The sequence below is a fragment of the Sarcophilus harrisii genome, chromosome 2, assembly GCF_902635505.1.
Source record: "Sarcophilus harrisii chromosome 2, mSarHar1.11, whole genome shotgun sequence".
Classification (NCBI taxonomy): Eukaryota; Metazoa; Chordata; class Mammalia; order Dasyuromorphia; family Dasyuridae; genus Sarcophilus; species Sarcophilus harrisii.
Genome location: NC_045427.1, coordinates 481,576,188 through 481,595,509, shown reverse-complemented (window position 1 = coordinate 481,595,509; position 19,322 = coordinate 481,576,188). Strand labels below are relative to the sequence as shown.

The 19,322-nt window shown below is 34.3% G+C and overlaps 1 protein-coding gene across 2 annotated transcripts in view; it reads right to left on the bottom strand.

The window, feature by feature from the left end:
* Window positions 1-19,322, bottom strand: part of GPR107 (G protein-coupled receptor 107) — a 96,685-nt gene that overhangs the window by 57,190 nt on the left and 20,173 nt on the right. For both annotated transcript variants that reach the window (XM_012553970.3, XM_023494304.2), the window contains exons 7-13: window positions 18,610-18,666; window positions 16,841-16,951; window positions 16,378-16,511; window positions 11,581-11,656; window positions 9,835-9,908; window positions 9,280-9,397; window positions 4,562-4,692 (exon numbers count right to left, since the gene is read on the bottom strand). In XM_012553970.3, the coding sequence (XP_012409424.1) occupies window positions 4,562-4,692; window positions 9,280-9,397; window positions 9,835-9,908; window positions 11,581-11,656; window positions 16,378-16,511; window positions 16,841-16,951; window positions 18,610-18,666 (701 nt within the window). The remainder of the gene's footprint in view (window positions 1-4,561; window positions 4,693-9,279; window positions 9,398-9,834; window positions 9,909-11,580; window positions 11,657-16,377; window positions 16,512-16,840; window positions 16,952-18,609; window positions 18,667-19,322) is intronic.

The window sequence follows — 19,322 nt, the reverse complement described above, 5'->3', positions numbered from 1 at the left end:
CTCTTTTCAACAATGAAGTGAATCCAATAGACTTGGATTCCAATAGAATCCAATAGATCCAATAGAATTCCAATAGACTTGGGATGAAGAGAGCCATCTGCATCCAGAGAGAGGACTATGGGAACTGAATGTGGATCACAACATAGTATTTTCACCTTTTTGTTGTTGTTTGCTTGCTTTTTTTTTTCTCTCATTTTTTTTTCTTTTTGATCTGCTTTTTCTTGTCCTGTATGGCAAATGTGGAAATATGTATAGAAGAATTGCACATGTTTAATCTATATTGGATTACACACTATTCTGGAAGGAGAAAAATTTGGAATACAAGGTTTTACAATGATAAATGTTGAAAACTATCTTTGCATATATTTTGAAAATAAAAAGCTATTATTTAAAAACAACCACCAAAAAAACCCTCTACCTATTATGTCAAGTAGTCAATAAATCCACAATCATTTATTAAGTGCTTATTATGTGCCAGGCACCTTACTAGATGCTGGAGAAACCAAGATAAACTACAATTAGTGTGTGTGTGTGTGTGTGTGTGTGTGTGTGCGTGTGCGCATGCACATACATGTGCAAATCAGACACAATGCAAATTTGGGATTGGAAAGGACAGTATTAGCTGGGGGTTGGAGGACAGTAAGGAAAGGATTCAGGTAGAAGGCACCTCTTGTTTGGTTATGAATTCTTCCCCTAGCTATAATCTGAAAAAGTACTTCCTATCATTCTCTGTTAATTTTTAAATGATACAACTTTTTATCTTTAGATCAACTATCAGAAGATTACGTAGGTACAACATGCTAGTCTATAAAAATGCTTTCTGCCAAATGCTTCCTCTCCCAGCAGGTCATGTTAAATGGGGACTCTTCTCCATGACAGCTTGTGCTTTTAAGTTTAATAATCATTGGGCTATTGTGTTGTTTGACTCTTGAGTCTTTCTTATCTAGCTTCTTTCCCTGACTTATTTTTCTTATTTTAAAAACCAATACCAAATAGTCTTCATGATTACTAATATGTAATCTGAAACCTAGTAATCCTAAACCCTTTTTATTCTTCTTTAAAAAGTCATTATTTTCCTTCTTAATATTCTTCCTAATAATCTTCCTAATAAGTTGTTATTATTTTGCCAAATTCCATAAAATAACCAATCAGTAATTGATTGGTATGTCACTAAAACTAAACCTTTTTTTAATTAGTATCGTCATATTTATTAGATTGGCATGAACCAAAGAAAATTTCTCTAAGCATTGAAGCATTCCTTGATTTCTATAAAAAATATATTGTAGTTATATCTACTTATGTCCTAATTATGTCTTAGTAGGAGTATTAGAAAGTTATGAATTTTTATTGATATAAATAAAAATATTTTAGTCTAATTCCATCATTTTAAAGATGAGAAAATTTAAATTTATAGCAACATTTTACCAAACAATGCTTTAGTCTTGCATGACATGGAGATGCCCTCTACTGGTTAGCTAGAAAAGTCCCTGCTTAAAGATGAAGGGAAAATTCTGCCAAGAGCCAGTATATGACCAAAAAAATCAGATACCATGATAAAAACCAGAGATCTTAAAATAAAATAAAATAGTATTTACCAGTGGGGAGAATAAGTCATCGTAGTTCATATCCAAGCTGGACATATTAAATAGTGACAGAAGATGCCTAAACAAAAGCCTGATTTACTAACTAAATTAATGTTTTAATCTTTTCAGTCAGAATTTCATTAAATTAAGATTTTAACTCATTTCTTTTTTTTTTTTTTTTTTAATTTTTTTTATTTAATAGCCTTCTATTTACAGGATATATACATAGGTAACTTTACAGCATTAACAATTGCCAAACCTCTTGTTCCAATTTTTCACCTCTTACCCCCCCACCCCCTCCCCTAAATGGCAGGATGACCAGTAGATGTTTAACTCATTTCTTAAGAATACTTTATTAGTGATCTGATTTACCTTCTTTACTTGCCTGCAGCTGCTAATTTTCATAATAAAATTTTAATTTAAGTTTGCCAATAGGCTGCTATTTCTAATTAGACCAATCATTGGATTAGTCTCTACATAGCTAGTGTCCTTCACTTATACAAAGAACAGTACAGAGTAAATGGTTTATGATAACACCAATTCTTTAGCATTTAGTGATTCCCCCTCTTGGGTCTTCTCTAATTTTATAACATTTTTGAGAATATATCATAATGCAATGGTGTCAAACTAAAATAGAAATGGATTCATATGGGCCGTATATTATATTGACTTAGAAAAGCACAAATTAGCAATGTCTGTGTCATAGTGTTGTTTTATTTTTAAATATTTTATAATTATATTTCAATCTGATTCTGACAACAATGGAGTTTTGCTATTCTAAAAGCTTGATATCTCTAGTGTAGTAGATGTGAAGCAACCAGGAAGCCCTGGATTCAAGACCCACTTCTACTACATTCTGGCTATATGTGACCTGAGTGAGTCAATGAAACTCTCAATGCCCTTTAGCAGCTGTCTGGGACTAGAAGTAGCTGAAGAGTTACACATATACATAAGTAAAAGAAATTTCCTCACTGGGAGTTCCCCACATCTGTGAAATCATAACTCTGATTCCTCCCAAAAAATTCCGCCAAAAAAAACAACCTCAAAAACTAAAACAACAAACAAAACTATTTTCAGGGCATTTATTTAAAAGAAAGAAAAAAATTTTTTTAATCTAACAGTAAGAAATTTATTTCTCTAACTCCATGGATCCTTCCTGAGAACTTCTCACTTGAAGGGTCACTTGGAGGATTTCTGGCAGTACAAATGAAGTCAGGTAGGTAAATAAATAAACAAATCTCTCTTTAACTATAAGGGCCTGAAATTGGTACTCAAAGCTAATGTGTGTGCTAAAATAACAATGATAAGTGCAAACTGCAAAAAACTTCTTTAAAGCTTAAAAAAAAAAATTTGCACTAATTGATACACTCTTTCACATTTCATTCTTGAAATTAACAGCAATCTTTCAGAAGGCAGATTGGCTGAGGATTAGTTGTAGCCCAGGTCCATGAAACATAATGAACTTAACTAACCCATTTAAGTATTAAACTCATCATATAAATATCATACCTGCCTTATTAATACCATGAACTAAATAACCAAATGAGTTAAAATGTTTTCTCCACCATCCATCAGGTCCCCCAAGTGAGCATATAATACAAGATTCTGTTTTGAGCCTCTTCTTGTTTTGATCTCTACTGTACTATACTTACTGACCTCTATGCAGATGACTCCCAGATCTATATAACCAGTCCCAGTCTCACATTCAGTTCAGGAATCAAACACATCCAGTTCCTATTATTTTTTGGATATTAGAAACATTCCAAAGACATTTCAAATTCAAAATATCCAAAACAAAACTCATTTATTCTTTTTGTCAAACTTTTCCTGATATTTTTCTCTATCTCTATATTTATATCTATATTCCTCCCCTATATAAGTCTAAAAGGGTATTACCATGCTCCGTTAGCAACCTCAGCATTATCCTCAACTCCTCATTCTCCCCAACCCTACATAAACATTTCATTTGCAAATCATGCCATTTCTACCTCTACAACATTTCTTTTCTCTACTCATGTAAACACTACCCAAACTAGAGTTTTCATCCCCTCTCACCTGTTTTATTACCAATAGCTTCCCACTGATCCTCTTATTTCAAGTCTTTTCCCACTCTGATCCATGCTCTACAGTTACTCTCCATTCAACCTTCAATATGAAATAGGAACTCCTGTTTTTGGCTTTGAAAGCCTTTTACAACTAAACACAATTTATTTTTCTACCCTCTTTACACATCACTCCCTTTCCTATACTTTATGGGGTCCAACTAAATTGGTTTCTCTGTTCCTCACAGACAACACACCATCTTCCATATATGTTTGGCCATCATTGGTGCTGGAATGCATTTAGTCCTCACCTCTGTCTCAGAGAATGCCTCACTTCCTTCTATAAACAATCAAAACAGCTTCTATGAAGTCTTCCTTTTCTGCTCTCCAAACTACTAGTACCTTTGCTCCCTAACCACTTTGTATTTTGTGTGTTTGTATATGTGCAATGCTGTCTCCCTTGACAGAACATAAACACCTTGAAAGAAGGGATAATCTTATCTTTTATCTTTGTATCCTCAGGACCAAGAACAGAAATTGGCATTTATCAGGTACTTAATAAATACTCGCTGACTATTTGAATCTCAGGCAGGATTCCCCTAAGAATCATTTCTTTAACTACATGAATCATTATATTTATTACTACTTTTGGACATAGTCTTTAAATCAAAGCAAATTAAAAGAAACAAATCTAAAATCCTTAGATTTGGTTTCCATACTGAAACTGTCTTTAGTTTTATTTTATCTATTTTACTTATCTTTTTTTTGGCAAGAAAGATGCTATCTACTGGAGTTCTTTTATCTAGGAAATATATACACTATCACTAATGAGGCTACAGTTTCATACTCCTCTCAATGATAACTGTTACTGTCCAGAAGAACACAGACTTTCAGAGACTCTAATTGCTGCAGATGGGGCACTCCTGGATTACTCACCACACCACTGGGAAGAGTATCGCTCCACAGCATAGCAGGTCCACCAAGAACAAAGCATCTTTCCACAAGCCATACTCGGTTGTTCCCTCCTCGGTTGATTCTATGATAATGTAAGCCACATTTGCCAGGACCTGCAGAACATTGTGAGTCACTGAATTCTGAAGAGGCACATGAAAGAGAAGACCCAAGAACAGTAGCCAAACAGAAGAACTATCCATCCACATACACCTCCAACAAGCCATCTAATTTTTGTGCTTTAGGCAAATTGGGTGCCAGTTTAGGTTAAGCTTCGCAGCAGGTGGGCAGTCAGCACTTTATGGCCCATAGCCACAGCTCCTATACCGTAACAGGTTCAAGATGATCCTTCCATGGGTCTCAGAACGTTAGATAATGAAGCTCTTATAGATTTGATATTATAGAAATTGCAATGTTTTGACAAGATGGAAAAAATGAAAATTATAAGTTCCAAATCTCCTATTTCTTCCTTCACAGGAAAAAGTTAGTTTTAATTCATTTTAAGGGATTGCGTTAGGTGCCAGGGATACAAAAACAAAATGAAAAAGACTCTGACCTCAAAGAGCTTATAGAGTCAGGAGTTAAGGGAGAAGAATCAAGAAAATTTCCAGGAGAGGATGGTGCATAAAGTAAACTTTTTTCCCCTTTCTATTCCTTAATATAATTTTATTTTTCCATATACATGTAAAAATAGTGGTCAACATTTATTTTTGTAAGATTTTGTGTTCCAGATTTTTTCTCCTTCTTCCCTTACTTTCTTCTCTTCTCAAGATAGCAAGCAATTTGATATAAGTTAAACACGTACATGTTTTCTTTTAAACATATTTCCATATTTGTCATGGTGCGCAAGAAAAATCAGACCAGAAAGGAAAAAACCACGAGAAAGAAAAAGCAAACAAACAAACAAAAAAAAGATGAAAATACTAAGCTCTGATCCACATACAGTCTCCTTAGTTCTCTCTCTGGGTGTGACTGGCATTTTCTATACCAACTCTATTGGAATTGCCTTAGATCATTGTATTGCTGAGAAAAGTTAAGTCTGTCATAGTTGATCATCTCATAATCTTGCTATTACTGTGTACAATGTTCTCCTGGTTCTGCTCACTTCATTCAACTTCATTTCATGTTCAGTGTTTACAGGTTTTTCTGACCTGCTCATTATTTCTTATAGAACAGTAATGTTCCACTACATTTATACATTATAACTTATTTAGCCATTCCCCAATTGATAGGCATCTATTCAATTTCCAGTTTCTTGCCACTGCAAAAAGAGCTGAGGTGCTATAAACACTTTTGCACATGTGGGTTCTTTTCCTTCTTTTATGATCTCTTTGGAAACAGACTCAGGAGAGACACTGCTGGGTCAAAGGATATGTATGCACAGTTTTATAGCCTTTTGGGCATAGCTCCAAATTGCTCTCCAGAATGGCAGGATCTGTTCACAGTTCCACCAACAATGCATTGGTGTCCCAGTTTTCCACATCTACTCCAACATTTATCATTATCTTTTCTTGTCATCTTAGCCAATCTGTTAAATGTAAAGCAGGTACCTCAAGAATTGCTTTAATTTACACTTATGAAGTAAACTTTGAAGACAAAGTTTCTGAGAAGCAAAGAGAAAGAAACTGTATTGCACTCCTGAGGAAGAGCTTATAAGAATGCAAGGAAGCAAGAGATAAGCATATAAACTTGTGAGAATGGCTAGTAGTCAAAATTTGGTTGAAATGTTGAGTTCATGGAAGTAAATAGCATGGAACAGACTGGAAAGGTAGATGGAAGTAACATGGTAAAAGAATTTTATCCTGGAGGCAAATGGAAGCCACTGAAAGTTGTCGAGCAATGTTGTGACACAGTCTGACCCGTACCTTAGAAAGACTATTTTGGCAGCTGTGTGAAGATTAACTTGGATTGGTAGAGGATGGAATCAGAGAAATCCAACATGAAGCTATTGCAATAACCTAGGTGATGAGGGCCTCGAATACTATGTGTTAATTTTATAAATGGAGGAGAATAGATGGAGAAATGTTACAGAGGTAGAGCAAACAAGTGAACAGATAGAGGAAATAAAAAGTAAGGATGACTTTGAGGTTGTGAATCTGGATTCATAGAAAGGACTGTCATGCACTCAATGAAAACAGAGAAGCTTGAAGAAGAAGCAGGAGTAGGGGACAAGGATAATGAGCTTTTTTTCAGATATGTAAAATTTGAGATACTCATGGAATATCCAGGAAGTGATAAGCAGTAGACAGCTAACAATGTGTGACTAGAGTTCAAGTTGGATTAAAGATGAATATGCAAGTCTGAGAAACATCAGTGTAAAGATAAATGAACTCATAAGACTTGAGGAGATTTCAAAGAAAGCTTGCATATATAGAAAAAGGAGAAAAACGTCTAGCACAAATTTCTAGGAAACTGCTATAAGGAGGCAGAAGATAGAAGCAGCAATGGAAGCTTGAAGAAAGGCAAAAAGATTTGGAATAATTATTGATGGAGTGAGACAGAATGTCAATCAAGGTAAAACAAACATTTTGTTTGGTGGAAGGGAAAACTCAGTTAAGATGTATAACTTCCAAATATAGTATTCAACAGTTTGGAAGTACTTTTATTTATATTTATTTTGTATACATACATGATATCTCCCCCTACAGAATATAAATTTCTTGAGGGTAAGAGTTTTCTCATTTTTAGCTTCATTTAATATCTAATATAATGCCTAGCACATACTAGGTATTTAAATTCCTGTCAACTAATGAATTGACAGTGAAGAAGGCAGATGGTAGGATAGAAGGATGGTAGGTAGAAAGAGGAGGGAGGATAATCCAGAGTGAGGACTGACAGCAGGACAAGAGGAGAATGGAGTCAAAAGTGAACATGTATAATTGAATAGATCAACTATAAGTTCAGTCCAGACTGTGAAGAGAAGGAAATGAGGCCAAACAGGGAAGGAGAACAGAATGGAATGGGGAGACTGGAAACTATGCCAGGGTGAGTAGGCTTAGGAACAATGAGGCCGAGCAAGAGAAGAATTCTTGGTTCAAAATCATGGCATCAATAATGTATCATGATAAACTCTAAAATTGAACTGGGATCTGTGTGGGAGAGGACCAAATGAAGCTGCAAAGTATGGTGATGGAGGACTCTTATGAACTGAGAGGTCTTGATATTTATTTGAGAGGACATAAATGTGTATGTTAAAGTTCCAAGTATGAAGGTAGCACTCAAGATGAAAAGAAAAACTAAAACAAGTTACTGGAACTTCTTGAGAAAGGAAAGAGAATGATCTGGAGTCCACATGATTATGGAAAGAAGGATCTAGACTAGATGGTATAGATAAATACAGTGAACCTCAAAGGAGTTATTGCTGAATGTTACGGTCAGAAGGATGATACAGAAGTAACAGACTGAGAACAAGGAATATACCAACTATTTTTCCTGGTCCAATGTGTTAGGAAACATGAGAGAAGGGAACAACCGGCACTAAAAAGGGTAGCCCACAAATGCACTGTTTTCTGGAGTGAATCAGATTTCCATAAGAGCAAAAAGATGGAAAGATTGTCAAAAGAAGAGCTTAAAGATGATACTGGTATAGTTCTTTCAAAATAAATCAGCTCTTTTCTTTTGATTAATTTTTGTCTAAGCATTTTATTTTTAAGTTTATAACTTGATGTTTTAGTTTGCCATCAAGTTTCACTTCCTAAGAATAATATTTCAATTGGGAGATTTTTGATAGCTGCAAAAGATCAAATGACTTATCCTCTGAAGAAATTTACAATTTAAATAATCCAGATTACCCAAGCTATAGTGGTAATATGTTTAGTACCATGAGAAAAACCCAAAGTTCCAGAATTATCTTCCTTGACATTCCACTGATATCCCCGAATTATAAATGTAAGTACACCATGATATTTCAAAAATCTTAAGTGTAGTTCCTCTTTTTAAAAGGATTAGAGGTGAATTACTTCAATGACTGAAGTAAAAATTTGTTTCATTTCCCACAAATACAAATTATTTTGAAATGTAGTTCCCCCCCCCCCCCACTCCCAGTTTCTTTCCTACCACCTTGTTCTTTCAAAAATCCCTTCCTCCATTTTAGAAGTCATTTAAACTTATGTTTCTATTGTTTTATTATAAAATAAGAAATGGAAAACCACACTTCATTATCTGTTAAAGACATAATTTTACTTTGTATTGCAAGTAACATTCTCGGTAGGAAAAAAACAAACTGTTTTCTATGCTTGTAGGTTATCAATATGCCAAATATTCTTTCTAGAATATTATATTTGCATACATTTTCTATACACATGTATGTTTAGGTTCAGCCAGTTTCAGAAACACTATTAGAAGTTGGTTTAAAGACTAAATCTTTGTATATATCCCATGTATATATCTTGTAAATAAAAAGCTATTAAAAAAAAAAAAAAAGACTAAGTCAAGGGAAAGGAAAGAGGAAGGGAGGGAAAAAATTTGGAACTCAAAATCTCAAAAAAAATCAATGTTAGAAACTTATTTTATTTTTTGAAAACTTCTTAAATACAATTAGAAAAAAGTGAAATACTATTAAGTGGGAAAAAAAAAGTCAAAGTCAGTAAAAAAGAAATCCTTTCTTATCCAGATCAAAAGTATAGAAATTTGTACCTCTAAGTTAGAGGTTAGTAAACCAATACCTCAAAGGATATCAGTGCCAAAGAATAGAATTGCCTCACCTGTAATGGGATGACAATCATAAAGATCTTTTTATCTTTATCAGAAAGGATGTGTTTGATGAAAGCCCAGCCAGTACCAATGAGTGCAATAGTGATGAACAATAGTGCACCTTTCAATCTGAAAAAGAAATTTTAAAGACTTTAAAAAAACTAACAGGTTTTACTATGTCCAATGATATTTTAAAGTGTATCTTATTACTTGACTTTTTTTGTTTAACAGAAAGAGAAATATCTATGTAGTGGTGAATTCTCAAAGGTGAGTAACCAGTCTTATTCTGGGCCTGATATTTTAGCTTCCTTAATGTTATACATTTTCTCATTTTATCCAGTAGCCCAAAAATAGCAGCTCCAGAATCTGGCACTCTTCCATGAGCTTACCACCTGTTCTGTGAGTTCCTAAGCCTGTGCAATTATTTGCTGAATATACTGACAGCTTTTCTTCACTAAGGCAGAGGGTAAACATAATTGCTATATGAATGGCTAATCACATTTATGGCAGAATCTTACATGGCATTTCATAGCAGCAGTATTTAATGGACTATCTTGGATACTTACAGGTGAGTGATGTAGTAAACAACAGCCCAACCTTCTATTGGAAATCCCTGAGAGGAGATGTAATGGTAATCAATCTGAAATCACAAAGCACACTGTCATTTCAAAACACTTCTAACCCAAGGCAAGTTATCATGTAGAATCCCATTCTATCATACACACAATTCCACTTAAAATAACCTGCAGATAGTTTAACTACTGTAATATACTATTGTACCTTATCAATTCAATGCCACTTCACCAGTCGCATTCGCATATGATTACACTGGTAAATGTCAGGCTAGTTTCACAGATACTTTACAAGAGTATAATTTCACATAACTAAAGACTTACAAAAGTTGAAGGGATCAAAAATGACCATCTAATCCTCCAGGCAGATGAATGTGAATTACTCAAAAGGGATAGCTCCCTTTTATTAAAGATCTTCAGAGACTATCCCTGAGTAAACTTCCTCACAAGCCCTCACTAAGGAAATGTAAACACATCCTATAAATCAACTGGCCTAGATCTAAATTAGCACTCTTGGAAAGTGACTAACATTTGTTTCCAAGTTCATCTTTCCTAATAAAACTGAATCATCAAGACAATTCCAATAGGCTCGAGATATAAAAAGCCATCTACATTCAGAGAGAGAACTCTGGAGACTGAATATGGATCCAAGCATAGTATTTTCATCCTTTTTATTTGTTTTTTTGGTCTGATTTTTCTTGTCCAAGTGACAAATACGGAAATAGTTTAAAAGAATTGCACATATGTAACCTATATCAGATTTCTTGCTGTCTTGGGGAGGGGAGGTGGCAAGGGAGAGAGGGGGAAAAATATGAAACACAAAGTCTAACAAAAATGAATGTTGAAAATTATCTTTACATGTATTTGGGAAAATAAAATATTACTGAAAAAAAAAAAAAAACAACCACACAGAATCACACAAGCTATGGGATGAATTACTTTCGGGGAACAAAATCATTTCTATGACCTAAAAGTCACATGCCTTATAATATACTATCCAGATCATTAGAAAAAGAACTTTCTTATATAGGTCCAAAAAAGATAACTAATATATCAAAACAGCTACCATTTCCTCTGAGGTCTTAAATAGATATGTTATCATTCCCATCACAAAATGTATCTGCAAAGCAGTAGTCTTGAACTTTGAAATAATGCAGATATTACACTGGTCTCTGGAAACTTGAAGACACTTAAGGAATATTTGTGGATTGATCAACAATTTTTTTTCAAGTTTATTTCAGGGTTGAGTCATTAAAAATTCAACTAAAAGTCTACTTTTGATTTGCAAACATCTTATATGCACAAACCACTGGCTTAATTTTGATAGTTCAACTTTTAAAATATTCATTTATATATAAATAACAGCATGCATATTAAAACACAAACTAAATGGCCCTGTCTTAATAACTGTATGCCAGAACAGAGAAAATGAAGGAAATACAGTAAATGGTGAAAATAATTCAGCAGATGGCACTCTCATCCCTGGAAATGGCAAGAATCAATGTTTTGGGAGACATTTAGGAGAGACACTATGCTATAGGTATGCAAGGAGATTTTTATTATCTGGAGAAGCAATGGGCATTAGAATTATGAAGATCTTCATTAAAAAGACATCTGTTAATATTTGCTGCCCACTTAACCCCTATAACCTTCAAAATAATTTACTCATTCACTCTTTCTATTCACTTGCAAAAAAGGACACCAGTGAAAAATGGGACATAAAAAAAATTCTATACATACTGCGTGGAACACCAAGGACAAAGACTTTGTGAAGGGGAGAGCTGCCATCAACCAATGAATCTTAAAAACATCATTCCTATTAAAAAAAAAAAGAGTAAAAAATTTAGGAAGCAGCTCATTGTCTCATAAGGAGCTGCAAAAGGCTACAAACATCAGATTAATTTATTAGAATACAGTCAATGAAATCTAAGGGAACTACAAAAATTGAACCACTATTGTCAATGGAGTTGGTTTCCACAGTGAATTGTTAAAATCACCTGAATTGCTGAGAATAGTTTACAGTGTGACTACAATAGTCAGCAATGTGGAAACAAATGCTATAGACAAGAATCTGTCATATAATTAAACTGAAGATACAGCCTAGAATATTTACCTTCCTAGATATTTGGGTCAATTTCCTACTTTAGAGTCTATTTGTGAGTTCATTAAAGGATGCAAATAAGAACAGACCAATCTCAAAAGCACACCACTAGATTTATCTAGAATGTATGCTAACATGCATGCTAATTAAGACAATTCAAGACCCTAACAATTGCACTGGTTTGTAACATTCTATTTTGATTAACCTTTCTGGCAGTGTGCCAGACTATTAGGTAGTAAATGATATCTTCTCTTTTCCTACTGTATAGCCCTCTACCACCATTAAGAATATAAAATGGGATGATCTCAAAAAATGATTCTTTTCTTGAACTCTCAAAGCACTTAATCTGTACTTGTCTTAAGCACACTGGCATTGTATTATGTATTACCTTTATTGTTATGTATGCCTTTATCTCTAGTCTTGCTCAGATCTTAATCTTACTTATATTTATATCCCCTAAGACACCTATAAAAATTTCTCACACATATATCTACCACTCCATAAACGTCTGTTGAAGCATGGATTGAGTCATACTGACAAATAAAAATATCTAATGAAAACTCCTGTACCACAAAAATAATTATCTTGTAAGTACAATTGTAAGTACAATTTCACTTTATTCTTTAGATCCAAGGACAACCACAGAAAAAAGACTGACATAAAAGGAAATTTTTTAAAAAGATCAATTTTAGTCACATAAAGAAAGTAAGCATGACCAAAAAAAAAAAAAGACAAAAAAGTAAAAACGAAAGATATACAACTGTGATGGACTTGGCTCTTTTCAACAAAGAGGTGATTCAAGGTAATTCCAATAGACTTGTGATAGCATCTGCATGAGAGAGAACTATGGAGACTGAATGTGGATCACAGCATAGTATTTTCACCTGTTTGCTTGGGTTTTTTCCCTCTTTCTTGTGTGTTTTTTTCTCTTTTGATCTAGTTTTTCTTATACAACATAACGAATATAGAAATATATTTAGAAGAATTGCACATGTTTAACCTATAGTGGATTGCTTGCTGTCTTAGGAGAGGAAGGGAGAAAAATTTGGAACAAAAGATTTTGCAAAGTTGAAAACTATCTTTGCATGTATCTGGAAAAACAAATGACTATTATTTTAAAAATGAAAGATATAGCTAAGGGAAGAGGAGAATCTATTTTAACTATCTGATAGAAAATTGACATCTCAAATATATAAAGAACTGAAACATTTCTAATAGTAAGATCCATTTCCTTAATATTAAGATAAGCAGTCAAAAGAATTAAACAAGCAATTCTTGAGAGAATACACTTTTGAGAGGTGAAGGGGAAACAGAAAGTGGGTCCAGACTTTTGACTTTCTACACACTTTTAATGTATAAAACTCTTAATATGGAGATACCCCCCCCCCCCAATTCTCTACTAGCAATTGTTTTGCAATTTAGTCTTTAAATTGCCTGGATCACTGAATAAACATTCAATAACCAAATGAAAAACTACTAAAAGTCTCTATAAAGAAATGAAAATTTAAAACATTCTGAGATACTATCATATTCATTAAGTTGGAAAAGATAGTTCAAAATGATAAAAGTCAGTGCCAACAGGGCTATGGAAAAATAGGCACATCATTCATATTGTCATCAAATATTTTAATTGATACAACCTTTTGAGAAACAACATGACTATATACAGTAAGAGTTAGAAAAATGTTCTTACCCTCTAACTCAATGATCTCAATAATAGGAGGGTATTTTTCAAAGAGAAAAAAGGTCTTTCTAAATAAAAATATTCATAGTAATATTACTTCTAATAGTAAAAAAATCTGGGAATAACCCATATATCCCATGGACAAGGGAAAAGCTGAATAAAGAACAGTGTATGAACATGATAGGAGTTATTATACCATAAGAAAAGATGAAGATGAAAGCTATAATGATATAGGGAAACCAAGGTCCAACATCATCAGTTCAGTGGTTTTTCAGTAGTGTCTGACTTTTCAGGATACTATTTGGCAAAGATACTAGCATGTTTATCATTTCCTTCTCCACCTCATTTTGTAGATGAGGAAACTGAGGCAAACAGGATGAATAACTTGTTCAGGGTCACATAGCCAGCGTCTGAAGTTGGAGCTTCCTGATTCTAGGGCTGGTACTTTGTTCACTGTACCACTTCGCTTTCCTATAACATAATGAATAGAAATCTAATCCAGAGTCAGAAAGACCCAGATTTAAGTTCTGGCTCTGACACATCCTGCCTGTCTGACTCTGGATAAGTCACTAAACCTACAGTCCCTCAAGAAGCTCTCCAACTTTTAAATGGCTGAGCAGCTGCTGACTGGCTTAGTAACAAGTGTTTCTTTACTAAGAGATCCCTATACCAATGGAATCTAGGCCTTTAAAAAAAAAAAAAAAAAAGAAAAGAAAAAAATGGCACAGAGCCAGTACTTGAAGCATTTCTAATTTGGTCAGTTTTGCCAGAACCTGTTCTCACTCCTCTGCCCATCTGCCATCTACTTGGAAAGTCAAGGGTCACTTTCACACTATGATGAAGCACAGGTATAGGACTTTGGCAGAGGAATAACAACAGCAGCAACAATAATTTTTTCAAAGTTAAGATAGTTCAGAAAAGGGCACAAAAATGAACAGGAAGTTTCTGTTAGTTTCCTAAAATTAACATAGACTAACAATTATAAACAAGGGATGTTTACAGTTTCATGTATAATATTCTTTTATTTTTGTTTGTGTGCATGAATGAATTTTTTATGATTACTAAACATAAATTAAAATATATTTAACTATTTTATAATCATAAGTCAGCTTAACTGACCCAAATGAAACAATGATTATCTTAAAAATCTCTGTACTCACCTCCTATCTTGCATCTCTGTCTTTCAGACATATCAAGTTGAATATCCAGTAAATATCTGAAACTAAACATGTCTTATCTTTTCCCCAAACACTCTTCTTCTCCTTCCTTCCTTCCTTCCCTCCCTATTTTACTGTAGAAGGCAACACTATTCTCCTAGTCCTCAGGCTCAGAATCTAGGAATACTGATTTACTCTTTACTATCAATAATAAACAGCCAGGCACTGTGCTAATCATTGGGCATACTAAAGGGGCAAGAGATAGTCCTTGCCCTCAAAGAGCTTACAATCTAATGCGGGGTCAACATGCAAACAAATATATGCAAAGCAAGCTACATTCAGGATAAACAGGAGATAATTAACAAAGGGAAAGCAATAATGGTAAATTAAGGGGTCCTGTAAAAGATGAGATTTTAGTTGGGACTTATCAAGCCAGAGAAGTCAATAGTCAGCAGAGGAAGGAGAGCTTTCCAGGCATATCAGTCAGACAAAAATGCCCAGAGCTGAGAGATGGAGTATCTTGTTTATGGAAAACCCCCTCTAATATGCAATCTGTTGCCAAAACCTGTCAATTTCAGCTTTTCGACATCTCCCAAATATACCCCTTCTCTCCTCTAACATTGTCACCACCCTCACATAGCCTCAGCACTAGAAATAAAATTGTAATAGCCTGCTGGTAGGTCTGCCTGCCTCAAATCTTTCCCTGCTCCAATCCATTCAGTCACTAAAGTATTTTCATCAAAGTTCATGTGTGATGATCACCCACACACACACACACACACATCCCTAACTCAATAAACTTCAGAGGTTCCCCTATTTTATGATACACTAATTATTAGAAAAGAAATGATTAAAAAATACATACAAACAACCAGGAAGCAGATGAGAACAGTAAAAATAACTCCTGGCTTTTAGAGATGATTCCATTTTATAAGTAACACACCAAAACATTCATACTTAGAATCATTCAGGAAGAAGTTTAAATGTCCAATGCATTCACATACCATGATTTATCTAATTTATAGCCTTTTAAGAAACAAATGTTCATCATTCTTTAACTGAAAAATCAATACTCTCATTTCAGCTAGTTATTTAGGGGCATATGGACAGAATTAAACAATGTTACTACACATATGCAGCTGTACTTCCGTGAGAAATACATTAAGGAAGTTCTAACAGCAGGGGCTACAGAATTGAGGACGGGAGCCAAGGAAAAAAGCTTTGAAGAACTATCTTCATTTAAGAAGTCTACACTTGGATCAATGAAGAAGATTCACAACAGCTGTGACCTGAACTAATGTTTGTATTCCAAGGCTAGCATCACCATGAGTCTGATAATATATCTCTATTTCAGAAGAAATTCATGTTGCCTAGATTTTACTTAAATATTGAATTTGCTTTTAAAATATATTAGTAGGAAATATACAAATATCATCAAGCAAACTGCAGATAATCTAGTTCAAATGGAAGAAGGGAATGAGGAAAAATTGTTGCTAGAGATTTCTTTCAATTTAGAAAGTTTGCAAGGTAGAGATAAATATAACAGAATCAGCTGCTGCCCAGAATTGAGACCTTCTCAGAAGCTGAAGACTTACCTCCGTTTTCGAAGAATATGAATCCAGATGGTCCCAGAAAGGAAGAAGAAAAAGGCCATGGAAATGTAGAGCTTTGGGAGAGGAATTTCTCCAGCAGAGAGGTAACTGTCAGGATTCTTTTCTGTGATCTCAATCTGAAAACAAACCCGGGATACATATCCTGATTTACCCACTTCCTCCAATCTCTGGAAATTTAGAGCTATGGTTAAAGAGCAATTTAAGGATCAGAAACCTCTAGGGCAGGTTCAAATTCACTTTTCAATTTCTTCAATGATATAGCCTCTACTACTTTAGTATACTAGCTAAGAAGCTTTAGTTGCCAATCTTTGCATCTTGCCAGCTGGAATAACCCTAGGGCTGAGCACAGGTAGGGATGCAGTAACTATAAAACTGTCTTGTATTTATCATGGTTCAGAAAGTTCTTTGGTCATCAACTCCAGAATATTATCTCTAAAATACTCACATCAAGGCTGAAAGACAATTCATCTCTAGTTTGACTTTTACTGCTCAAGCATTTGTGGAAATAAAGGCTGTAGAGACCTTCCTGGTCACTGGTACTGATATTGAAGAAAAACTAGAAAACAGGGAGAAAAAGTAAGTATATTCAAACTTAACTGAATATACATTGTCCATTTTAAAAACAAAGTTATAAATATTACAAGGAAAAAAGAAAACATTCTATTTAAACTTAATGATTCCTGGGACAAAGTATAAACAAATGTTTTTTTCTTGTTCTACAATGATTAGAAACTTTCAGGTAAAAATATTTCACCAAGTATATTCTAACCACACATTTTTCTAGGTTTTAGTTTTAGTAGTATATGTCTGAAAAGCACAAATGCGCCAGAGATTAAAAATTTGGAAATTTGTATTGAAGAGTGAAAGTGCAATATGCATCATTAGCAATCTGTACTGTCATATGTCAGCTAAACTGAATAGCAGAATATATTTTAAACCACTTATAATGGTGGGGAAAACAAGAATTTCATAAACAAAAATCTGTCTCAATAATCTCAAATCATATGAAGCATCAGCTTTCCAGTGCAACTTCCAGACTGTTCTGACATTAAGAGTAAAAGCAATAGTTGAATCAAGAGGAAAAATTTCATTAATCACCACTTAAAACCCCTAAAGAAAGTAAAGTTCAAGTGAGGCACAGGGCCATCAAATTTGTGGGTTTCCACCTTCTTTATCAGGCCAGAGGAATACAAAGTGTCCCATACAGCAATCCAAACCCCACAAAACCAATAACCAGGGAGTTAATAATTACTAACACTTATACATAAGTCATTTAACCTTTCTGTGTCTTAGTTTCCTCAGCTTTAAAATAAAAGAGATTCCTAAGCCCCTTTTCAGCTATAAACCAATGATCTTGTGATCCTAGACTAGGACACTCTAAGACTTGCAAGGCAATTTACAAATGTCTTATCTAATCCTTCAAGAACCATGTAGCACAGGGACTCTAATTTTTAAATTTATTTAATTTTTGGCGGTTTTTTTCTTTGTTTTATCGGTGAGCAAACTGAGAATAAGGGGTTGGTAATCTACCTGAGGTCACACGGTTTATGAGGGTCTGAGGCAGAATCAGAATTCAACTCTTCCTAATTCTAAGTGCAGTATAACACTCTATCCACTATGCCACCAATCTGCTTCAAAACCACATAACTATAAAGAATTTATAAAATCCTATACTTCTTTGCACTCGTTTCAAAGTAATATTTGTTGCTCAATCACGCCTGACTTTTTATGATCCTATATGGAGGGTTTTGGTTTTTTTTGGGGGGGGTGGGGGAGGAGGAGGCAAAGATATTGGAATGGTTTGCCATTTTTTTCTCCAGTAGAATAAAGTAAACAAAAATTAAGTGACTTGGCCTGAAGTCAGGTGGAGTGGAATTTAAATTTGGCCTTAAACTAGCTGTGTGTTCCTGAACAAATCACTTAACCTCAACTGCCTCAAAAAAAAAAAAAAAAAAAAATTTACTTAGTTTTTTGTGCTGAGTTGCTTTTTGCCTCCTCTTTAAAAACAACCAACCAACCAAAAACTCACACACACAATTTTGTTACAGAGAGTGGTTCACTGGGTAGAAGAGAATATATTCAAAAATAAATATGATACAATAAAAAGCATTTTAAAAAAGCAATAAAAATTTAAAAACCATCTATGAGATTCTAAAGTTAACTCTCACAAAACCTTTACAAAACAGAAAGAATTAATTTAAAGAGAACACCTACCTGAAATGAAACTGCCCCTTTGTTGATATGAACAGGATAAGAGTTTTCTCCTGATACCTAAATGATATAATAAGTAACTTCAGAGTGGTAGCAGCAAATTAAATAATGTTAAAATGACAACAGTTCCTTTCCTTTTTATCTCATCTATTTCAAACTCTCTATAATTGTTTGATTATCTTTCCCATAAAGCTCCCCCAACAAAGAATTCAATGATTCAGCATTATTTGATTACTATTGTGCCAGACACAAAAATCAAAGGTTTAGGCAAAATAAAGCAAGCCCAAAACAGTCCTTGCTCCCAAAGTCATAAAAAGCTGCAAATGAGAGAGGCAGTGCAGAATTGTAGAGAGCTGGTCTTGCGACCAGGGAACCAGGGTCTTATATATAATAACCACTGATTGTGTGATTCTAGACAAATACTTTATTCTTTCATTGTGCTAGGCAACAATCCAAGTCTCTAAGTTGCAAATAAGACACCAACCTGCATTGGTAGCGGGAGTTCCCTCATTCAGAGAGATCCCAAGACCAATGAAATGACAGCTCCAGTCTCTATCCTCTGTGTACAATATAAATGCAAAGTTGTTGGAAGATAGTTTTTAAGGGGAAGGCTTTAGTGATGGAAGTGACAGAGCTGGCAGTAAGGAAAGATCTCTAGGAAAAAATGATCTTTGAGCTAAGGCTTCTAAAAGATGGCAAGGAATCTGGGGGAGGGG